Source organism: Leiobunum rupestre, chromosome 9 (assembly GCF_980474605.1).
Source record: "Leiobunum rupestre chromosome 9, qqLeiRupe1.1.hap1, whole genome shotgun sequence".
Classification (NCBI taxonomy): Eukaryota; Metazoa; Arthropoda; class Arachnida; order Opiliones; family Sclerosomatidae; genus Leiobunum; species Leiobunum rupestre.
In genome coordinates this window covers 25,133,159-25,158,139 of record NC_143392.1, presented here as the reverse complement: position 1 = coordinate 25,158,139, position 24,981 = coordinate 25,133,159, and the positions used below count along the sequence as shown (strand labels likewise).

At 38.1% G+C, this 24,981-nt stretch overlaps 2 protein-coding genes across 3 annotated transcripts; both read left to right on the top strand.

Annotated features, from left to right (window-relative positions):
- The first annotated feature begins 344 nt into the window (after positions 1-344).
- Positions 345-9,109, top strand: LOC149926954 (pancreatic lipase-related protein 2-like). Its single transcript, XM_090158451.1, has 4 exons — positions 345-456; positions 1,334-1,758; positions 2,898-3,342; positions 8,782-9,109. Exons 1-4 carry the CDS (start codon positions 426-428, stop codon positions 9,027-9,029), a joined length of 1,149 nt encoding a protein of 382 aa, XP_090014577.1. The 5' UTR covers positions 345-425; the 3' UTR covers positions 9,030-9,109.
- An 8,087-nt stretch (positions 9,110-17,196) lies between these two features.
- Positions 17,197-24,425, top strand: LOC149926953 (pancreatic triacylglycerol lipase-like). 2 transcript variants are annotated; one of them, XM_090158230.1, is made up of 5 exons: positions 17,197-17,298; positions 17,764-18,161; positions 19,330-19,576; positions 20,628-20,819; positions 24,065-24,425. In XM_090158230.1, exons 1-5 carry the CDS (start codon positions 17,292-17,294, stop codon positions 24,307-24,309), a joined length of 1,089 nt encoding a protein of 362 aa, XP_090014356.1. In that variant the 5' UTR covers positions 17,197-17,291; the 3' UTR covers positions 24,310-24,425. The 2 variants fall into 2 exon arrangements, with proteins under 2 accessions (XP_090014356.1, XP_090014357.1); XM_090158231.1 differs by lacking the exon at positions 20,628-20,819.
- Positions 24,426-24,981: the final 556 nt, after the last annotated feature.

Genomic DNA, 24,981 nt, shown 5'->3' with positions numbered 1-24,981 from the left:
CGAAATTTCGATCACACGATCATCAAAACTTTCGAAATATTCGGGTACGATCGCCACCAACCCCAATCGGTAGCATTTACGAAGAAGTCACTTATCAGAGGAATTAAACGGTTTATATTCGAAGCGGTAAATTATTATTTAATCCGATAATTACCGTTAATACGTAATAAATTATGTTGATAACATAATTCGACTTGTAAAGGAATATATAATAATCCTAGGTATAATAAACATCGTTTGCCTCGATCCAATAGCAATTAAAGGATTAAAACAAGATAAGGAGCCGCTATCGTCATCATGAAATAAAACATCTGGGACGTTTAAAGTAAAAAGCAAATACCTTTTGTAACACTACCATTCAGGTGTTCGTCCTCCAAACGTAACATTCCTTTAGACACAAACTTGCTTACGAAAGTAGAACAAAAATGCGGTGCTTGATATTAGGACTGCTATTGGGTAAATTCATATTTTTTACAAAATCTTTAATCATACTTAAATATTGTCTTTTCTTAACTACCAGAATTATGTAATATACATTTTAAGAGTGAAGTATCCACCTCTTAACATTTGGTATTACTCCGCCTAACACTCGCTACGAGTTGATTTTAACGTAACTAGCGCCAATAACCACTAGCGTCTGTTGTGATGTAACAGATGTAAAATATAAAACTTGCACGGCGTAGAGATTATTTATTTCAAAAACAATGTATTTGGTGGGGTGGCGGCGTGGTTAGCACTTTCGCCTCGCAGCAAGAGGAGCCGGGCTCAATTCCAGCTTGTGGCACTGGGTGAAAACTTGCAGAGTTTGCAAGTTCTCTTCTCACTGGTTAAAGGTGTTTTCCTCGGGTTCTTCGGTTTCCCTTTTCCATAAAAACTTGTAGAGGTTAACGGTAAAAGTGAGTGTAGGGAGCTGTTGGTTCGGGTGACATGAAAGGCTGGCCACCACCATCCACCCTACGCATTATAACCCGGCCACCTGTTTAAATGCATTATAAATAGCTAGATGACTTGGGCCTAAGGTGGTGCCTTGGCTATTTCTTAGCCTAGCTGATTATTATTTTCCTGCGGGCTATTTTTTATCCCAAAACGTATTTAGAATTATAAGGAATATGGTATACTTCACTCTACGATATATACTATATACTTTTGTAATTACTTATAACAAGATCTGGCTTTATATTTAATGTAGTTTTAGAATTATATCATTGTTTACCAAAACACCGATAGATTACAGAGTTAATTATTAAAATTCTTGAATGCTTTTATAAATATTCCTCCATTTTAACGCGTTAATTAACTTTAGTAAGCGGGTATTCTTTCCCACCATATCTAGCTTTATTCTGCCTCCAAGGAATTTCTGGAAATGAAACGAATGGCAATTTCGAAGATATGGGAGAAGCCATCGCCATCGCTTTGGATTCCGGAAAGATCGCACGCGGGGAATCTCCGAGTAGCAGTTACGCCATGCACGCTCAAGAGACTATTTGTTTCCAGGAAATCGGATGTTTTCCCAAGAAAGAAGGCCCTTTCAGCTTCATCGATTTGGACCCTGAGTCTCCGGAATATATGCAAAATAGATTCCTACTTTTTAGCCGACATAATACAAAAGAGCCTGTCGAACTGAGCTATTTGGATAAGAACAGCTTGACCACCGCCTTCTACCAACCGGATAAACCTCTGTTCATTATCAGCCACGGTTTTAACGAAGACTCCAATAAAGATTGGATGCAGAAAATGAAGAATTTGTTCTTAGCCCAAGTATGATATTATTTGATTTGTAATTATCTTCCGTAAGTGTGCCAGTTAGACCAAATAATTACTGATACGAGAGATATCTCTTAGGAGAGAAGTAACCACATATCTATCTATCTATCTATCTATCTATCTATCTATCTATCTATCTATCTATCTATCTATCTATCTATATATATATATATATATATATATATATATGTACAGCGTAGAAAAGTACACTTAAACATTATTTAAAGTCGTGATGGACCGAGATTTATCATCATTTTCAAACTGCAGCAATGGGGTTCACTTCGTGTATAGACTAGCGGATGGCAATGCTTTAGCTACTCAACGTCTCTATCAGGAAAGGTACCCGAACCGGCACATCCCCGTCTCACGGACTTTTACCACTGCTTGTTGCAGCCGACTTCCAGGGGCTAGTAGGCCACACTTTGAAGCTCTCTGGCGCTCTTTTAACTCATCGTAGGAAAATGGGGGAAAAACAGTCATACTTCTCAACTCACTCCCTACAACTCCTTAAAATTTTGCATAACCTTTTGAAACACCCTGTGTCACCTTTATTTTATGTCCCTAGTCCTACATCTCAGCAAGGCACGTGATGGTCACTATGACGACGAGGCAAAGACCAAACATAACCTAAGCCCAACCTAATCTTAACACAGCGCTAGACCAAAACCAAACTTAGCCTAAGCCCAACCTAATCTTAACACAGCGCTAAACCAAAGCCGAACTTGGCCTAAGCCCAACCTAAACTTAACCCAACTTAAGCCCAAACTAATCTTAACACAGCGCTAGACCAAACCCAAACTTAGTCTAAGCCCAACCTAAACTTGGTCCAACTTTAGCCAACCCTAATCTTAACACAGCGCTAGACCAAACATAAACTTAGCCTAAGCCCAACCTAAACTTAACCCAACTTAAGCTCAACCTAAACTTAACCCAACTTAAACGGTCCCTACCTAAACAAAGCAGCGTGGAAAACTAGGCCAAGCCGTCAAGTCGTGATATTCATAGACCTCGGAAAAGAAACAAGATGACGTAATACGCCGTCAATGAAATTGGGTACAGTTGCTATACTGGCAAACTGGCTAGCTTAAGATAATAAAATCATATAATTTAATCAAAGTACTCGTACCTTCCAGCACGATTGCAACGTTATATTGGTAGACTGGGGTAAAGGAGCCGTTCTTCCCTACTACGGTCAAGCCATGGTCAACTCCGAAGTGGTAGCCCGGCAATTGACCCACATTCTCGCTCTACTGCGAGAAAGCCGAGGCTTAGTGATCGAAAACGTGCACGCCGTGGGCTACAGTCTGGGCGCCCATTTGATGGGACTGGTCGGAAAGAACTTGCGAGTCAAATTCGGCCGTTCCTTGGGCCGCATCACCGGCCTGGATCCGGCCGGCCCCAGCTTCGAGGACAAGGACGGCAAAGTGCACTTGTCACCAAACGACGCCACTTTCGTGGACGTCGTCCACACCAGCGCCGGCAAAAACATCCTCATGTTTGATTTTGGCATCGTGAAACCGATTGGACACGTCGATTTTTACCCCAATGGCGGCCGAGATCAACCTGGTTGTTATTTCTGTGAGTATTCTCAAGGGTATTCCTTTACCACAGGAATCCATACCTCTACTTGGAATGCTTATCCTGTCGTATCACGTATGGTACCATCTTGGACGAATAATTACTAGACTCGAAACCTAAGCCAAATCCCCGGTTCTACAATTTGCATCGCCCGTCAGCGCTCCTACTGAGATAATCGCTAAATATTTCTACCAAATACAAAACTCGTGCGTAAAAATGTCAGATGACCCGCATTCCGTCGTCTACTCTACTGTTTTTAATAGAAGTGAGGCTTTTGGAATTTTAATAGGCTTAAAGGGACTGGAAAGTGGGGTTTTGAAATCGTCTAGTGACGTGGTATCTCCAAAAAAATCCGGACCCTGCTTTATTTCCTTTTTTCCCCGCTTGAGGAATTTGTCTCTGACGGAGATGTTTTGAAAATAGTGAGGAGCGACCCGAGAGAGACTATAGTGACAGGTATCAGAAGAAAATAGGGGAAGTACGTATCTGTAGCTTTGAGCCATAGAAGTCGTCGTGTGACCCACGAAAATGCCTTTTTACGCATAATAAACCAAACTGAAAAAGTAGTTCCACTTTTGTTTTGATTCAACTCGGCTATAAACGACGAAAGCAAATACGCCTTAGCTCAATTAGCAGAGAATGAGAAGGACATTATGTTACAATTGTTCTATTTAAGAAAAATTGATTTTTTAAACGATGTATTCATCCGCGATTTCCCGCCAAACCGTTTTGGCGCGAAAATTCGTGAAAAGTGACGCCTTTCCAAAGCTGACTAGAAGCGTACTTCCCCCTATTTTCTTCTGCAGGTATTCATACGCGTACTAAGATATTCGGGCCTTCGTGGACGTGGTTTTGGTTCTAGTATTTTAATATTTATTTAATTATAATGATGTTAATGAACGAGTTTAATTCAAATAAAAAACGGAAACGTGATGATACGAAAATATCTCTTGTTGGCGAATTAGATAAGTGGGAAAAGGCAAAAAACTGTTCTGTAGTACTAAGGTTTATCAAAATGCTCCAGTGAAACCAAGGCCCTAAGAAATTGGCTTCGATTCATCTAGCGTTTTTTTACAAAATTCGATGAAACTCGTAAATAATAATTTAAAAAATTACGAACACACTACTACCAAAAGACCTTATCACTCAAATGAATTTTTCGTTAAACATTTGTTGTTAACTAAACTAAATCTCAATAAAGATTAATGAAATTTGAAAACTTCCTACGAGCTCAGCTATAACACTAACCAAGACCACGCTGGATTTCGTCATACAAAAATCTCAACACAGCGGTGCCTGTTTACGTCTTCGCGAACTTGAGAAAAAGTAGTTCTACGCGCCAAATTTCGTTAATGACGTCACGGATGACGTTTTTCAAAACCCCACTTTCCAGCCCCTTTAAGATTATTTAGTAATAATGGTATTGGAATAAAAATTAAAGGGTAATGATTTAATTAATTTAAATAGGAAGTTCGCTTTAATGTTTTTGCATATATAGTTTGTGTGAAGGTGTAAATAGATTATAAGTTTAAAATGCCTAGTCAAAATGGAAATAAAGGTGTAAGCTTTGACGACAGTGACGAGCTAAGAACGCTTGGCCTAATATTGGGCACGTGTTTAGTATTTGAATAGAAATCTTTCCAATACTTGACACTACGGCGCTACAAGCGGCGCTGCCGTAAAAGCACCAAGCGCGCCATTTGGTTTCGGGTCCAGTAATTATTCGTCCAAGGTAAGATCACTTTGGCGGCTTTGGCCCCGCCTATGAGAGAAAAAATCCTTTTTGCGCTCGCTCCCCTCTCACGTTGTTGTTTGTTAAGTTCACATAGTGACGTCAAAAAACCTTCAGCCACATCGAGACGAAAATCTGCCGCGATAAGCATTCCAAGTAGAGGTATGTATTCCTGATTACCGAGACTGATAAATGAATTGAGTCGCCCATGGGCGCGTCAAAATTCTAAAGAGTTCTTCTCTTAAGAACTCATGAGAAGAGATTACGTCAGGTCCTGTGAGAAGGACCGTCAAAATTCTGAGAAGTGAGAATTCTTCGAATTTTCACGCGCCCTGTGTTAATACTTTTCTCCTTATTGCTTAAAAAATCTGGCCACGCTGTAAATTGTTCTATTGTTCTCGTCAATGAAAACAAAACAAAATGGCAGAGCCAAGGGTTAAATACGAGCGCTAGCAGTCTTTGTTGGAGGAATCCATTTTAAAGACTAAAATCAATAAAGTTTTCTTTTCATTTTCCCCAAATAAGTGATAAGTTAGCAAAACTGCCAATATCATAGTTATCAATCAATTTGTCACTCGTCAAAATATAGAGTAATATGGCAGTGCTACGTCACACGACGTCACCCATGCTTTTTCCTATTCATATAAAATTCGCGCCCGCAATGGCTGCCATGGAAAAAACTAAGGAGTGCTACTACTCTATTGTGTACGGGATTATATTGGAAATTCGCTCTGTTCTCGGTCTTTAACTAATTTTTATTTAAACGTTACGTAACGGTTGGTCTACATCGACTTCCTTTGACTCTGAACTGAAGTGAATTCGCAGAAAACCAAGACATTTAATGTCCATGGTGGTATCTGGCTATTTTTAACGCTCCGCTTCCCTGTTTTAATGTTTGTTTAGCTTCCTTCCAAAAGAGACTGATGGTAAAGGAAGTAGAGAATTTTTAATAAAATAAAAATCAATAAAAGGTAGAAATCGTTACCTTAGTTTAAAAACGTCGTAGCTCAAGTATAACGACCTTTTCAAACCATTATCCAAAGGGCCAAGGCCGCTAACCCGTACCTTTCCACGTATTAAAATGGTCGTCTCCTCGACGTAACTCTCCACGAGTCCACCTGGTGATGGCGTAGGGGAGGAAACGGAATTGGTTACAATATCCGGTTTGTTAAAAATTCTTTAAAACGTTTGTGACGTAAGCTGTACCCAAATCGACATATTTATGCGTTAGCAACTCTTGTTCAAAAGGTGGCGCTAGAAGTCGAGAGTTACGTTGAGAAGACGCGTTTTGCAGAGGACAGCTGTTCTGGAGAATCTTTCATTTGTCTATGTTTAAACTTAGGTAACGAAATTTAAATTTTTTCTCTTACGTAACAAGCTAGAGTAGAAAAATCACTACTTTAGCAAGCGTCGTTAACTTCTAAAAGTAAGAGAGTGGAGTAGAACGCCCCTGAGAAAGACGAATTTTGGGGTATATTAGATCATAGTGCCCGTGGATTGTCTCAACATAGTCTCTCTCCCTAAGTAGATTCTTGGTAGTAACATAAGTAACATGATAACAATAAGGATAACACCAGAAATACATGAACCGAAATTATCAGCGTCCTATTCCTCTAACACGGGAGGCAAGTTCCCCGTTTTCCCCCACCTTAGTGGCCACGTGTCAACTTCCCCTCCTTGAAAAGAGAACCTCCCCACGTCCGCGGCGAAGGTTTGAATACGCTACCTGGCGACGGCCGAGCGAAACTTTCTCGAAAAACAAATAAATAAATAAAATATGTTACTGGGGAAAAATTACAAGTGCATCATGTGTCTGTGGAAGAAAGGCTGTCACTATTAGAAGAAACGTCCAGGGAAAGAATAGCTCAAACAAATATCATCGTAATCAGTTAATTGTTATTAATTAATGAAGCCCAGTTAATAAAAACTAGTCTAACTTGACTACGTTAAGAATTATAAACAATAAGTATTTGTATTATTTTGTTAAAATAATTGTACTTGCTTTATTTGAAATATAAATAGCTTATTTCTACTAGTTCTTTTCTTGTGGTTAATTTCAGTTTCTTCTTCTTCCGTAGCCTTCTGTTTCTTTGGTCTTCCCATATTCTTTGCTACTGCAGGCTTAAATATTTTTATCTGGGTTTCATATATCTAAAGTAGCTCCATTAAGTAATTGGTATATTTTCTGATTCGAATAAAACTAATTATTTCTCTGTTCTTTCATACATAAATGATCTGGTAAGATTAGTTGAAAAGGTTTTTAATTCATCTACTTTTTCCATATTGAACAGCTGCTGCAGCTACCGCCTTCCACTGACCTCTATCAAAAACAAAACACGGCTAAGCCTAGGTTTACAGACCACGTTTCTCACGATCTTCTTCGATTAAATAATTTATCTTAGCCTCACTAGATGGCGGTCTAGTTACCCGTGGTGCATTCGAAATTTTCCCTGTGTTCGCGGGAGGCGGAAAATTAACAAGGCCTCGCTTGTTAACCCTCCCCTTTCGCACGGGGAAATTGCCGTCCGACAAAAATATGCTCGCTGATAATTTTGGTTCATGTATTTCTGATAACACTTTGTTATTGCTAATTTCCTGCTCGATTCTTTTTTCGACACTAACATTCTAGTTGAGCTCCGACATGGACTTGCACTAGAACTGAGTAGCATGTTATCGTCCTTGGAAGTAACAATAATAATAATAATAATCAGCTAAGCTAATACCCTTGGCACCACCCTAGGCCCAAGTCATTAAGCAACTTTTAAAGACATTAATTCAGGTGACCGGGTTACGATGCGAAGGAGGGTGGTGGAAAGCCCTTCATGCCACGCGAGTCAACAACTCCCTACACTCACTATTACTGTTAAACCAGTGGGGAGAGAACTTGCAAACTCAACGCGGAAGGAGCTGTTCCGTGCTTTCACCCAGTGCCACAAGCTGGGATTGAACCCGGCTTCTCTTACTGCGAGTCGAAAGTGCGAAAGGCATAATAGCTCTGAAAATCTGTTCGGCAGTATTCCATACCTCTGGGTGGAATGCTTATCTCGGCAGATTTTCGTCTCGATGTGGTTGTCGGTTTTTATTGACGTCACTATGATAACTTAACAAACAATTACGTGAGAGGGGAGCGTGCGCAGAGCGGATTTGTTCTCTCGTAGGTGGGGCCAAAGCCGTCAGAGTGATCTTAACGTACGCGATACACCAGGATAAGCATTCCAAGTAGCAGTGGCGTAGACAAGGGGGGGTGGTTTCCTGGTCCAGATCCCCCTTGGGCCTACCTTTGACTGTACTAAATTCCCACCCCCTTCTCGACCCCCCTCTTAACATTCACATACTTCGACCCCCCGTTGTCGAATTTCTTGCTACGCCACTGCCAAGTAGAAGTATGGATTTCTGTATTTTCCTAATGAAACCGTGTTCAAGGGATGTTACGTAATAGAAGTAATAGAGAGTTTAAGCAGAACACTCTAGAAGTTTAAACGACAACGTCGAGAGTCACGGTGATAATTTTTCCTAATTGACATACTTATTGCTATTATGTTACTTATGGTAGTAGCAACGGAGTAACCTATGGACTTTTCATCCTAAAAATCAATCGCCAGCAATTATTCGAAAAATTATGAAATTCGTGGATCGTTTAAGGCGAATATTAAAAGAAGATTTTAATTTTCTTTTTGTTATTTCCCTCCAACCACTTAATCCCACAGGGTCGATAGCCTGCAGCCACAGGAGATCCGTGGAGCTCTTTATCGAGTCCCTGGAGAACGAGTGCGTCTTCAAGGCGTACCCTTGCGCCGGAGGTCTGACCTCCTTCAAAGAAGGTAAATGTCCAGTCGACTGCGCGGCGCAGGTTTGCGGAGTGCTGGGATATCATAGTCTCAACTTCCCGGGAAGAGGATCCCTGTACTTAAAGACGAAAGACGACCAACCTTACTGTTTGCCCCAGGCCAAATGAAAATAATTCCGTGTCTTTTAAAATGCCAGTATTGTATCTCATAGCGAAAATGTACTAATAAAAATATTTTTCGGGTTTAAGATTTCGTTTGAATATTTTAGGTTTTAAAAGAGTGTTCTAAATAATGGAACGATTAACTAATGCATCTTTATGAAACCTTTTAAATACAAATTACTTTTGTATCAGGGAGGAAACCATTCTTTGGTTTCGCGGAATACTAGACAAAGGAGACCGATTTTTTAAGTATTCGAAATCTATGAATAAGTCTATAATATCGTTCCGTAGGTTTGTCACTTGGGAGAATATTTTACTGAGTTCTTCAGTTTCCCCTTTCCATTAAAACTTGTAAAGGTTAACGGTAATAGATAGTGTAGGGAGCTGTTTACTCGCGTGGCATTATAAGTCGCTAGATGATTTGGGGCCTATAGGGTGGTACCGCGGGTATTAACCTAGCTGATTGATTGTTTATTTATTTAAAACGGTGATGAATCCCGGTAATGCTGTCTGTCTTGTGAATAGCTCTCAGTAAAAGTTTTGCATGTGAAGAATAGGAAGTGTCACATTTATGTATCCATTTGGTACACTTATGGTCTTACATGAAGGCGCAAGTTGTCATGCAATTTTTCATTGGTTAGACGCTTTAGCGCCTGCTGCCGTCGGAAGGGGAAAAGTCGGAAAATGTCTTCCCCCCCGCCCGGAAACCGCTCATCGTAAAGGCTCATCCAATGAAATTTGTACACAACACTGCGTTGGAGTGTTTAAAGCCTAGCTGCGTTCTCCTTGTGTTTGTTACACCTAGATGACAGCGACCGATGGAGGCCGATGTTTCGGAGGTCACGTGCTGGAAGTGGGTAATCGCTTCTTTACCAAACCATCAATCGGGAAGCTCTCAGCATTCGAATCTAGGGTACAGAGTTATATATTATCTTTAGTATTATACAGAGTTTTAATGAGTCGAGGGTAGAGCTCGGCGGAACAGATAAATAAACCGCAAACATTTAGATTATTCATAAAAATTTCGGTTAACTGTTTATTTATGGATATTATTCGCGGTTATAAAACGATTTAATATGCAAAAATTATTTTCGGTTATGGATAATAACAAATAAAATTGAGGTCGGTTGCACGAAATTTTAGCTATGGATAATTAATGATGCATTAGAAAGAGCGAACATTTCAGAAAACAAGCAGAAAATTTCATCAAAATCGGTTAAGCCAGAGGTTAAGTTTTTAGCGAATTTCCTTCTCAAATTAATTTCGAACCCGTGACGTCAGAAAATGCGAAGCGTATCATTGGCTAATTGTCTGTAATATATCTGGGATTAAAAGCAGGTTGATTTAACACCCAGGAAAAATTCTACGCAGTAGTAATTGAAATAGGCTACGTATTAGAAAAATGATGTGAAACCGAAGCAAGCCTTGTAGAACCGTTATTATTTTATTCTTCATGAAAACGTCGATAATAAGCCTAATATTATGATTAAAAATCTCGGGTTTAAAAACTTCTACAAGTTAACAGAATCCCTCCAATTCAGTTCCTTCTAGGGAAAGTATGCGTTGGGGAGGGAAGGAAGTTAAAACCAACAAATAACGCCTCGTAGTGAGTAACGGAGGAACTAACAATTGTAAGTAGCACTGGTCAAAGTTAGTGTATTTTTTGAATTTTGGTCGTTCTATGGAGATGCTATCGCCATCTACCTATTTAGTACCATAGACTAAAAAAAGATCCAGAAAGGCGACAATAAATAGTCTTTTATGTGGTCGATCTCGAGTCGAGCATTCATTAAACCTTTAGCATACGAAAGTACAGGGATTTTCACAATTTTGGTAATTATGTCACTTTTGGTGCAACTAACACTTTAAGAGCCGGGTCAGTGGTGATTCTAAGGTGAAGTTCGTTAAAATTTGGGGTTTTGGTGCCGAGATGGAGCACAGATCATTTGGTGTTATTCAAGGATAAGCCTTAATTTTAACCCAGGTATTAACTGCATTACTGCATGAAGGCCAGCCTGGAGTTTGGAGCAATCTGATAGAGAACCTCTTACCCCCTCTATCGCGTAACAAAACCTATTTAGTTACCGGACATTCGTCCCCCATGGTATTGTCAGAGGTAAATGAGCCGAAGTTATCGAAAAAGCGCTCAGAATCGGAGGGCGTTTTCCTTATGAAAATGATGAGAAAATCGAGTCAAATAAAAGCTTATTTCCATCCCCCATGGAAATTGTGGGTATAAAAAAATAGTTTCATAAAAACCAAAACTTTTTTTTTGCGGCCTCTGAGCGGGCAAAATTTCAAATTCGAGGTCAAAATGTAACTTCATTATGAAAACGCCTCCAACATGGGGAGTATAGCAGTCTGATAACTCGGTTCATTTACTTCTGGTATTGTGTAAATAAAGTTGAATTTTCAATCTTTCAATTCTGAGTATATACACAAGCAACTCTATATAATCTGGTAGAGATTTAATTTTAAGAAAAAGTTTTGAATCATCCACGAAGAGCAGAAGAATCCCAAAATTAACCCCAGCCGGCATGGAATAATCAGCTAGCGACCTTCACTCTAAAAAAAACGGGTGCTTCATAACACCTTTTTCTTCGCCACAAATATGACACCTTGCAGATACTTAATGTACTCCCTTTCGGGATACCAAGTACACCTTTTTAAACGAAAATACTCCTGTTTGCAAAAGAAACTACACCTTTAAATGTATGCAATTGCACCCTTTTGCGGCAGTAACTACACCTTTAAAAATATACAATTACAATGTATACCTTTTGGCCGCAGAATATACACCTTTAAAGAGTCATTTTGCACCTTAAAGCATTAAATCATGACTTCAAAGGTGGCAATACGCGTATTAAAAGGTAAAATCGAACCCGTGAAGGAGTTCAAAACCCTTTTAAAAAGTTATAGAACACCTTTAAATAATAAATTTACACTCTTAAAGGTGTAATTTGCGCCTGGTGAGAGTTACATCTCACCTTTAAAGTGTACAATCACAATATAAAAGGTGTAGATGCGCATTTTAAAAGATACAAATTGCACCTGATAAGAGTTGATTCGCACCTGATAAGAGTTGAATCGCACCTACAGAGGTGTAATGAGGTTCTTTTAAAAAAAAAATCACCCTTTTAAAGGTGTAAATGCTCACTTTAAAACAGAGAAATTTCACTTGGTAAGAGATAAATAATACCTACAGAGGTGTAAAAACACCTTTTTAAAGAGTACAATCACACTTTCAATGGTGTTAATGCACACTTTAAAACAGCTTAGTTGCACCTGGTAAGACTTTAATCACACCTTTCGATTTTCTAAATATGCCCATTTAAGGAGTAAAATCACTGTTTTAAAGGTGAAAATATGCCCCTCACAGAGTAAAAGCACACCTTTAATAAATAAATGAACCTATAAATCGGCTTAAATGACCTTTAAAAAGTACATTGCACCTAATAGCTCACTAACAATTGTAATGGTTTTAGTATGCCTTATTAAAGTGTTCAATAACACCTTTTGTTGGTTTGAAAAACACCCTTGAAAGATTGTTAAAGGAATTGTGTTTCTAATAAATACTATTTTACCACTAGAAACAGTGAAAATACAAAACACTAGTGTAGTTGAATACAAATTGATATTAATTTTTAAATTAATATATATTTTTCATTTCACATGGTTTCAATTAAACTAGTTCGAAGAAGTGGTTTTTCAATGAAGAAAGTTTTCAGCACGGCAAAGTAATCGAGAAAGTTTTTAAAATTCAGTATTACTAAAGTAACACTAACACAACAAGGAACCGGCTACACTTACGACGTAAATAAAACTGCGACAACGAACAATAATTCCAGGGTGTTTTATACCGAAAACCAAACGTGTAAAAAAAGTATTCTTATCTGTTAAAAAACCGAATGACGGATAGATAAAATCGGTTAAAAAACCGAATGACGGAGAGATAAAATCGGTTAAAAAACCGAATGACGGAGAGATAAAATATGTATAAAAAACTTATTGATAGCTTAAGCAGGAAAAAATATTTTATTTGTATTTTATTTAACTAATCACCCTCGATGAAGATATTATACTTGAGGCGTAATGGCTGACCATCTCGGACCAGCTCTGTTGTATATAATTCACGGATGTTGATACGCTTTGCGCAATGGGCAAATTTGGGGTTGTGGACCATTTCATTGGCCCAGGCGTTGTAGATTTTCTAGCAATAACTAAAAAATTGACACTAACGTGATAATAGGTGTCACTATCAATCAAAAACATGATATTTATTGGTCATTATTTCTTCTTTAATTCGCATTTTATAGAAATTTTAACACTTCTTGCTTAAACCAATAAGCAAATTAAACAATAAGTTAAATTGAAATTCCAATAACATTTAAAAACAGATAATTATTCACTAATATTTACAAAATATATATATAAATTAAAATACATTTATTTTAAACACGTAATTAAACATTTTGGCACGGTAAGCGTTAATGAAAATGCACATTATAAGACTAGTTATTTGTGCAATTATTCGATTTTTGATTGTCATTTAATCCATTTTTGACAGAAACGTTATCTTTCTAGGAAAACCCTTATTGGGATTAACTACACCTAACCGTGTAAAATGGTAAACAATTACACCATGTTTAAGTTAATAAAGAATTATGAAAAATCTCTAGTTAACGATGTGCTTAAATGTGTAGTATTAAATGTGTGATTTAACTCTACAAATGGGCGTATTAACACGTTTAAAGGTGTGATTTAATTCTTAAAAAGGATGTATTAACACTTTTAAAGGTGTTATTAAACTCTAACAAAAGGGCCTATTAACACCTTAAAAGATGCTATTTAACCCTTATAAAGGGCGTAATAACACTTTTAAAGGTGTTATTAAACTCTAACAAAAGGGCCTATTAACACCTTAAAAGATGCTATTTAACTCTTATAAAGGGCGTAGTAACACTTTCAAAGGTGTTATTTAACTCTAACAAAAGGGTTTATTAACACCTTAAAAGGTGCTATTTAACTCTTAAAAAGGCGTATTAACACTTTTAAACGTGTGATTTTACTGTAACAAAAGGGCTTATTTACACTATTAAAGGTGTGATTTAACTCTTAAAAAGGCGTATTAACACTTTGGCAAATCGGTGTTAATTTCGATCCCGAGAAGTGTTAATTCAGATCTTTAAAGGTGTTAATTAGAACATAAATGGTGTAATTTAATTATTTATGGGTGTCACTTCGATCTTCAAAAGGGTGTTTTTAACAGTATAAAAAGAGTAACTATACCTTCCTAAAAGGTGCTTTTAATACCATTTGTTTCCTTAACAAGAGGCTATACACCATTTTCACACCCCTTTTAAACCATTATAACACCCTTAAACACCTTTATAACGCCTTTATTTTTACCCCTTTATTTTATAACCCCTTAAACCAGTGGGGAGAGAACTTGCAAACTCTACGCGGAAGGAGTTTTTCCGAGCTGTCACCTGCAGTGCCGCAAGTTGGGATCGAACCCGGCTCCTCTTGCTGTGAGTCGAAAGTGCTAACCACTCTGCCACCCCACTAGAAAGCCATTAAATAGGTCCCAGGACTGAGCCCCGTGGGCCTCCCTTGTCCACAGTACTCCAAGAAAACGCTTGACCCTGAAAAACGTACTACCCGCTCTTTGCGCTAACTTAAGTAATTTTCTAGCCATCCCAACAAAAACGTCAGTATGGAGACAATCAAGCATACAGGAGTAAATAAATAACACCGACACTATACACCTCATCCAGCCACCTAGTCCAAGTGTTGGTGTTTTGAACCTCAACTGCTCATCACCGATTTTGTTCAAATTTCCCAAAAGGAAAAGTTTCGATGGGGTTTAGTTTTGACATAGCAACCAAAAATGATTTGATCGCAGATTCAATGGTTTGAAAAATTTCAAATATTAAAAAATAAAATTATATTAAAATAATTGTAAATTGGGTAAATTCAGAGAAATTTGGGTAAATTTGGGTAAATGCGTGTAAATTTGGATTACATTATTTAAATTGGGTAAAAATGGGAATATGCATGTACATTTCGATAAATATTAGTAAAATGTGTAAATTAGGTAAAAGCAAGTAAATTGACAAAATTTGCCCAAATTAACCTGAATTTACATAATTTTTTTTTTTAATATTTAATTTTTTTTCAAAGGGGCCTAAATATCGGCGATTTCTCCATGTTAATTCCCATAGGAAAAAGTAGATTTTAAATAATCAAAAACAATTTTGGTTGCTATGGCAAAACTAAAGCCCGTCGAAACTTTTCCTTTTGGGAAATTTCACGTTACATAAAGGTGTACTTATCCCCCGAATTCAAATAAAATCGGTGAAAATCACTTCTGGTCGTTTCCTTGTAAGTGCTCACTAACAATTTTAAGTTTCGGAGTTTGATTTAAATTGAGTTGGAGCTCAATATCTAAAGAAGTCTTCTGCAGGAGACGCGTCTATTAAGACCAGGCATTCTGGGACATTTTCTTCATAAGATTTGAAATATGACGTTAAAATAATGTCAAGGAGGCCGATTCAAGGCAGGACTTTGTTATGACGCTACGAGCAAGCGACCAATTGCAAATACACGCATTGAAATCAAACATCTAAGGACTACCAATTGATTAAGAACCACCTATGGACTGCATTCGCGTATTTTATTTTATCACTCTTCCAATTGATTGTTTCACTGTATAGTGAATATCTATTTATCGGTCTTTAGAGTCTTTATTGGAAAAATTACTACCAGGTTACGTTGATGGTGATAAATAAGAGTGAAAACGTGTTTTGGATCTCCAATTTGAAAACATGTGCTCCAGAAACGAAGCGATTGTTTATAATAGTCGATTTTACAATTTTTACAGTCTGATTACATAAATTGTCATTAATTCGCCAAAGTAAGCACCAGTTTTCATTATGAAAGCGTTCATGAAATTTTCAATAGGCCTTGGTCTCAATCAAAACTTAGGAGATTCCGCACCAAACCAATGTGCCATCGTTGCCTGGAAGTTTCACACAGCGCCAAAGTTCGCTCGCGGCGTACCGGTAAACTGCATAATCAGGTCGATATTTTTGGATTAGTCCCTCTGATGGCATTTGCGAGGAAATGCTAGAGGAAACTGGGAAACGTAAAACACTGACTAAGCTATAAGATATGATATTAATAACCTAAATTACCGAAAAAACTACCAAGAAATATCATACAACACCGTCAACAACTTAAAATAGACGTATACCGGGGCGTCGGCCAATTCCTCGCTGCCAACTAAAACTGACTTAAATTTGAAAGAATTTCGATTAGGCTTAATAAGCTCGATTTTCGGTTTTGGATTTTCCTCAATATTATCGGAATCACTAGTCCGATTTTGAAACCGGATCCAGTTTCGGAAAGGAAACACTTCCGGGCGTCGATCGGTGTTTGTCACGTGCAAGAGTGTCACGAATTAATATTGGTTGAAAAGGCGAGGTTTCGGTTTATTAGGGCTCGGTCGAATACTTATACAATATTTAAAAATTTAAAGCAGCAGAAAGTTTCTCCGTTCTTTAAACTTTCCAAAAAGGTATTAATCGACTTTCTACTGTGAACGGTTTTTGAAACATTTTAAAAACAAAGTGTCCAGAAACTTTTGTCCGGGACTGTACCTTATATATGACGTAGCGCAAGGGTTTTCAACCTTTATTAAATTAAAATCCGTGGAACCCCTGAAATTTTAGGAATTAAATATTACCCCCCCCCCCCCCCTTGAAGGCAAAACGAACCAGATTTAAAAAATATGATTTTTTTATTATAAAGAAATAAATTATTATTACTAACTAAAATTCAGAATTATCCATTTATTAATTCAAACATCACAGATGTGAAGTATCATAGACTAGATTAGCTAGATTATAAATTTGTTATTTTTTTATATATTTTTTTTGGAAATGTAGACCCATGGACATTGTATTACCGTAGACACGACGATTTGATTTATTTTGGTCTTCAGCCATGCTTCAGTCATCACGTGGTATAAGTCTATACCTATTTCATGAGAAATAAATGAGCGCCGCCATATTTGTTACCGTAAGACGGCTAGAGGCGCTGCAGTCAGCTAGAGGCGCTGCAGTCAGCAGGGCTACCAGGCACTTATCAAAAAAGGCTGAAGTCGGCAGTTTCGGCACTTACTGACGTTCATTGCAAAAATGTTTTCGTAGAGTTCATTTTACCCTATATTTTCTAACGCGACGGTTAGACACTTTTCGTACCATTATGAACGGTTAGTATTTATTAAAATCATACTAAGGATTCTCGTAACTTAATTATATAACCATAAAATGAAAATATAATTGCTATGGTTTGAATTAATATAATTGTTTAGTTACTAAACAACAGATACAGCATTCAAATAATAATATACTTTATTATTAATTATTATTATTTCAATTTTGTATCTGTCCTTTAGTAACTCCATCCGGGCCATTTGGAACAATAGCCCCGCCAAACAGTTTCCACTTTTTAGTTACACCTTACCAACGTACTTATTAAGGGGAAACTAATGGTTTAAGTAACCGTACCTCTTTTAATAATGCTTTGCGGGGAATAATTTTTGCACCATTGGAATCTCCTTAAAAAGTACTGTAAGGGGGGTCGGGAAAGGGAAGGATAGGGAGTGGCGGGGCTATTGTTCCAATTTACCCTTAGCTCCGTTTAATTATGTAACGTTAATTCCTTAATAATTTAGTGGCGATGGTTCTAACGTTTTTATGCCTCGTAACCACTGGTCAAACATTGTTTCTAAACACGGCCAAGCTGGTCAAACTAGCGGTACTTGGACGGAAGCTATTCGCGACGAGAGAGAATTCGGTGTGCTACGAATACGTGGGCTGCTTCTATCGTAACGCGACTTTCAATCACGTGGCGGTGTTACCGGACACCCCGGAACAAGTACAAACTCGATTTATGCTGTACACCAAGCGAAATCCCAATTTGCCCCAATTCCTCCTCTACCAGCAACCGGACACCGTCGTTCGTAGCAGCTTCTACCGTCCGGGAAACAAAGTCAAGGTCATCGTCCACGGATATGCCGAGAGTGGCTCAATTAAGAAGTTTGTCAGCCTGAAAAACGCTTTGCTCAGATTGGTAAGAAGGATTCGACGGGTACTTCTAATAATATACGTATTGAGGGCTAAAACAATATTACCAGACCCGAAGAGAACCGTTATTAGTGACGACTCTGACATTTACGCTCGCATTTACGAATATTGTGTACGGCATTTTGAATCTCAAGGTTATTTCAAAACAGATAATACGAAAGTGAGGTTTTGGAGCTGATTTCCCATGGTTTTTTTTTGCAAATTTTGAGACTTCGGAATTTATTTTAAACCATATTTTACAATTTTTTTATTTTAATATTTTAAATAAATATTTGGGATTTGACAAGTGTTCAAAATACTCATGGAACACTCTGCCCAATTCAACACTCTATTTTTCGACTAAATTTCAAGATTTTCAAAATGTACGAGATACAGCTAGACGAATGTTCGACCCCTCGGTTACTACTAGAAGTAAAAATTTATAAAAGATACACTTTTAACAAAAGACCCACCACCCGGGCCAGCCAGAAGGGTGGGCCACCACTGTAATTTGTGCTATTTTTTATCAATGCCTTATTTACGGATTTTTAACGAAAATTAAGATTGGTAATTCTGTCGCTTTTGCAGAAATTTTTTTCAAAAACAATTTTTCCGCTACCATAAATGAAGTCCTTCCAAACTGAACATTTTTAGGTAGTAGTAAATTTTCGAACCTCTCCAAATACTGCAGTCTTTTAAATAAAATCATCCCCGACGGTCTTGCTCCCAGGCCAAACAATTCTGTTATAACTTTGACGACTACTTTGGCCGTATATCAAAAAACTAGTTGTAAGCACAAACTATATATTTGACTTTGATGGGGATTTTATGGAAGCTAGGAGCAACAAACACAAGGAGAACGCAGCTAGCCTTTTAACACGCTAAGGCAGTGTTGCGTACAAATTTCATTGGACGAGCCTTTACGCTGAAGGCTTTACGGGTGGGGGGGGGAGACAAAGTCCGAATTTTCCCCTTCCGACGGCAGCAGGCGCTAAAGCATTTAACCAATGTAAAATGTACACAAGAAAATGCACGATTTTTGACGGGTTGCGTTCTCCTTGTGTAGGATGCTGTGTTTGTTGCTCCTAGATGGAAGTATCTAATGCCGACTAAAATAGGCCCTGAATTTTACGCCCTATCTCGTCGGCCATAATTACCATAATTCCCTTCTTCAGTCGGAAGACGTCAACGTGGTGATGGTGGACTGGAGGGCGGGTGCCCACGTGCGTAATTACCTCACCGCTGCTGTCAACTGCGAGCTAATTGCCAGACAAACGGCAGTCTTGATTACGCATTTAATGAGCAGAGGAACTTCGCCTAAAAAAATCCACGTAATTGGCTTCAGTCTCGGCGCCCAAATAAGCGGATTTATTGGTCGATATTTGAAACAGCAACGCGGAGTTACCATTGCCAGGATTACCGGTAAGTCACTACGTTTTATTAAGTACAACTACGTATTTACTTAAACTATTTGTAACATCATAAGTTTATGATACCTCAATATTAAACCTCGGTATCATAAACGTTTGTTAACATAAGTATGCCTCTGTATCACTTATAAATATGCTTCGTTATCACTCATTACTATACCTCGGTATCACCCATTACTCATTACTATAACTCTGTGTAGCTCATACTTTATCCTTCCAAGGCTTCCGTATAACTCGTAATTTATCCTTCCAAGGCTTCCGTATAACTCGTAATTTATCCTTCCAAGGCTTCCGTATAACTCGTAACTTATCCTTCCAAGGCTTCCGTATAACTCGTAATTTATCCTTGCAAGGCTTCCGTATAACTCGTAATTTATCCTTGCAAGGCTTCCGTATAACTCGTAGTTTATCCTTGCAAGGCTTCCGTATAACTCGTAATTTATCCTTGCAAGGCTTCCGTATAACTAGTAATTTATCCTTGCAAGGCTTCCGTATAACTCGTAATTTATCCTTGCAAGGCTTCCGTATAACTCGTAATTTATCCTTGCAAGGCTTCCGTATAACTCGTAATTTATCCTTGCAAGGCTTCCGTATAACTCGTAATTTATCCTTGCAAGGCTTCCGTATAACTCGTAATTTATCCTTGCAAGGCTTCCGTATAACTCGTAATTTATCCTTGCAAGGCTTCCGTATAACTCGTAATTTATCCTTGCAAGGCTTCCGTATAACTCGTAATTTATCCTTGCAAGGCCTCCGTATTTCCCATAATTTATCATTACTACAACTCCGTATTAGCCCATAATTTATCATTACTACAACTCCGTATTAGCCCATTATTTATCATTACTACGCCTCCGTATTAGCCCATAATTTATCATTACTACGCCTCCGTTTAGCCCATAATTTATTATTACTACGCCTACCCCACCAAATATTTTCCTTGCACCACCACTGATTAGCAGTGTGGGTAGATGGCTACTTTTCTTTTAAGATATGTACTATATACTTCTGGTATTTAAGTCTAATTTCAATCATCTGTAAAGCTTTGGATCCGGCCGCCACTCTATTCATCGATTACGGTAATGACATTCACTTGAGAGAAACTGATGCAGATTACGTTGACGTAATACACACTAGCCACGGATTCAACATGGCCTCCGGCAGCGTCGGCATCAAGAAGCCGATCGGACACGTGGACTATTACCCCAATGGCGGCGTCAATCAAGCCGGATGTCGTAAGCAAAAATATCACTATAGACGCTTCCATAAAAGTGGTCGTGTTACCAAATTAAATTGGCTAATCAAAGAAGCAAATATACTCAAGCCAAACATAGTCAACTCTTGGATAAATAATAGTGTAACACTATTATTTATCCAAGGTCAACTTATTCACTTTATAAATTTACTTTAGTTTTTTTTGTTGATTTTCATTTTTAAAATGGGGAAAAAAACTCTGTGAAGGCTAGTTCCCACTTGGCGAATTTTCGAGACGAATAAAATTTTCGCGCAACGAAAAAAGACGCGTTTTTTTCGGTCGCTGGGGAAGCGGTTCTCACTTTAGCGCGAAAATTTAAATACGCTGAGAACAACTCGCGCGGGTTTTTAGTAATGTTTTAGGCCTAACATAAAACATCAGTTCGAAATGAACCAAATGGATGTTCCTGTTGATAATTTCAATAAATAAACGATTCTATTCGTGAGATAATTACCTTTACTTCAGTATCTTGGTCAAGTTGGCTGAGCCGCTTTTCTAAAGACCTAGGCTTAATAAGTGACGGACGGGAGCGGAATAGATCGAAGGCAGTGGCGGACTGGGTCTAATATTATTGACTGCCAGGAGACAAAGGGCCCCAGCCTTAACAACTATAACCCTATCATGTTTAATGGGGCCCACATTGGGCCCACTTCATGAACGTTCCATGGGGCCCACCTGCCATCGGGCAGGTTCACTCTATGGCCAGTCCGCCACTAATCGAGGGAATGCGTTTTCTGATTGGCTGAAGCTTTTTATCGCCAAGGTGTGGACGTCAAAAAATAGAACATTCGCTAGATACCGCGAAGACGCGACTTTAGCGGCGAATTTGAAAAAATCGCAAATTTTATTCGCGAGCGTCAATTTTCAGCGCGAAAATTGTTTTTTTTTTCCGCTAAGTGGGAACTAGGCTTAAAGGCGAGCGAGTTAGCGTAGACGCGAAAAATCTCCGTTAGGCCTAAATCTTATTTTCCACTAGGTCGTCATAACATGGTCATATTGTATTTTTCTTTACGTGCGTAAAAACGTTTGTACTTACCAAAGATTGGAGACGCGCTGGTGACAACTAAAGCCCGCCAGGTGGTGTCTAAGGCCTGATGCTAACACCATTTGTTCTTTAAAAAAAAAACTAGCGTCCGTCATAATGAATTTTTCTTTAGGCGCGCAATTCAAAACGATTGAACCAAGAATTTAAAGGGATTCACTGTTCAGGCTTTAAAAAGCACGCGTTAATACTGGGAATAGGAAAATCACGGCTAATTTTAGTTCAATGTGGACAAAGTTGGAGTCGCTGAAGTCGATTTCCTGCGTAGTTCAAATCAAATCAAAGTATTTTTTTTTTTTGGAGTTATGTCGGTAGAGAATCTGGAGCGTTCAGGTTCAATTTTGACAAAATGGCGCCGTTGTTGTCGGCTAAATGATTAGGCTTAGTAAGTTTTAGACCTATTATTTATTAAAGATTAAGTAATAGTAATTAACCATTGTGTTAAGCAAATATAACCAGTAAGCCACGAATGGCCGAGTTTTTTTTAATCAAATTTACTGGAATCCAATTCATTTCAAATCTCAAATTTAATGAACTAAAAGTAAATTTTCGCACGTACTGTCGCCTAAGCCTCATCTAAGATTATCGTAATGATAATTGAACAGAATTCTTGAGGCGCTTCCAAGTGGCTGGTGTACCTCGGTAAGCCTTCTAATTTAAGCCACGCCTACCGTGTCAAAATTTCGGGAACAGCGAGTCCCCTTAGATTCTTGATCCATGATTATGAGTAATAGGCGCTTAAAAAAAACATCTTCCCAGAAATTGTAATATTTCGACAGCCAGGACTCATAAGTTATTATTTATATAGTGCTTGTTGAAATATTAGAAAGCTGGAAACTTTCTCGAACATAAATCGGTTTTTTGCTAAGCCTTAAGATGACAAAAAGTTACCTGGTTAAAAGGAAACACTTGTTGCATACCGTACTGCAAAAGTAATATGTTTAGTTCTAAAGGAATGAGTTTTCATCTTTTTCCAAAAGATAATTTTATACGAAATAAATTAACTCTGCCTCCATGAGAAGCTTTAAAATTGCCCGGTATTATAAAAATATTACATATAATTTTATTTATTTATACCATAAGAGGATGATAATAATAAAAATATTATCTTCTTATACTTACTTTTAATAACATCATATATTTTACCTTAAAATATATTATCGAAAATTAACATTTATATGTTCCTTATACACGTGAGCCGTCGGGTTTCTTATCTGACGTAAAATTCTCATGAGGGCAAAAACGCGTCACCAATGGGCTTAAATATGACTTTTTGGCTAGCCATTCTAACCGTTTAACCGACCGACCGGAAATAGCTCCTTCCCAGATGAATTTGGAGACGGGAGTAAAAACCGAGTATCTTTTATTGAAGCGTCCATTAGACGCCAAGGCTTAGGCATTCCATTTAAGCTTCAACGCTCGCCGTTTTGGCCAATAAGGTAGAATATGAACTAGAGATGCAAACAAATCTGGGATTCGCGGGACACGTTTTATTTGATTTTCAACTTTATCCAATCATGTTGGCGCCATCTGTTTCTATATAAGCAGACACTTTTACACACTATATTAAGGTTTAGTTTTCCAATAACACGATAGATGGCGCTAACACGATTTGATCATGTTAATTTACTAGGCCTAACTCTCCAACTCAAAAAATAATATCCCGCGAAATGGTAGGTCCTGGAAGGCGGATTTGGATCTCTATTTATTCTACCTCTTTGGTTTTTACCCATTTGAAAATCAACATTTATTTCTGGCACCATTTTAACCTCAAGCGGCAAGCACTATAATAAGAGAAATTTGCACGTCCAGGTTAATTGCGGGATCGGTCTTATTGGAGAGTCTATACTACTCTATAGCACGGCCAACTTTGATCACGCGCTGTTCGCGCTACAGCGGCCAACACATTCGTCGAAATTCCGCGAGCAAGGATTTGCCCCCTATAAACTGTACTATAATGTGTAGGAGGTCAGCGCCACGCTCGGTGGTTATATTGTCTTCAATGTAAAAACTATACTAAAAATAATAATCCGCTAGGGGCGCTGACGTCATACACATCTTTTGCTCATAGGTTAACACAGAAACGTCAACGAATGAGACGGCCGCTGTAGCGCGAGAGATCAAAGTTGGCCGTGTCTATAATTACAGAAATTACAATTGCCTCTTTTTCCTGCCAAATGTAGATTTCCTCTTCGGATTTTACTGCGATCACTTCAGAGCGGTGTATTTATTCACCGAAAGTATTTTGTCAACAAAGTGCCATTTTCTGAGCAATAGTTGCGGATTGGACGTGGATGACTGCGCGGCTTGTGGATCAGGGAACAACACGGGAAGCTGTGGCCGAATGGGTTACTTCAGCGACTCTACGCGGGCCACGGGGGTGCAATATCTAACAACGAAAGGGAAATATCCCTACTGCATTCATTAGATCATGTCTAATTTTGACCATATAGACAACTTTAAGTTTACTTTCTTCTTTACATATTTTAATACCGATACTTTTAGTTTTTATTTGACAATAAAAAGTGTTATTTTGTACATCAAGTGGTGATATCAAAAGTATATAAATACCGCGTAATTGATAAACAGGTTAATCCAGCCCTCGACGACGTGAACGGGGGAATTTGTAAGTTTGCCAACTGTACGCAGTAAAGCTATGTCTGCACTCCAACGAGGCCTTGCGGAACATGTCTATCAACTCCTACGCAGAAATTTTATTTGATAAGGTGGGCGTGGTATAAATAGGAAAGTTTGCTATCGTACTTTAAATAAAGTCGGTATTAACGGAATTCCGGGTCCTAGGTGAAACCATACAACTTGGATTTCACTTTCTAGAAGAGTTCCAATATATTAATTTTTTAAACTTTCGTCGTACTTATATCGTACGAGATACTAAATATACTTTTGGTATAAATTATACCGTATTTCGCCCTAAGGCATTGGTGCACTAATAATTTATTTCGTAGTGTCCTGGAAAATTAAATTACCCTAAATCTGAACTTGTTTTGACTTAACTTTCACTATTGGGTTTGGCGAATTAACTTAGGGAGATTACAATTAAATATGGTCAGATTGAAGTCTAGGGGATACCGTTTCATTA

Excerpts from the sequence above, each read along its gene's own strand:
- LOC149926953 (XM_090158230.1), top strand. Across the intron at positions 18,162-19,329 it reads AAAACGCTTTGCTCAGATTG|TCGGAAGACGTCAACGTGGT; the intron begins GTAAGAAGGATT and ends TCCCTTCTTCAG. Across the intron at positions 20,820-24,064 it reads CGTCAATCAAGCCGGATGTC|ATTTCCTCTTCGGATTTTAC; the intron begins GTAAGCAAAAAT and ends TGCCAAATGTAG.
- LOC149926954 (XM_090158451.1), top strand. The coding sequence starts at position 426 with ATGCGGTGCTTGATATTAGGACTGCTATTGG. Across the intron at positions 457-1,333 it reads GATATTAGGACTGCTATTGG|CTTTATTCTGCCTCCAAGGA; the intron begins GTAAATTCATAT and ends CACCATATCTAG. Across the intron at positions 1,759-2,897 it reads AGAATTTGTTCTTAGCCCAA|CACGATTGCAACGTTATATT; the intron begins GTATGATATTAT and ends CGTACCTTCCAG.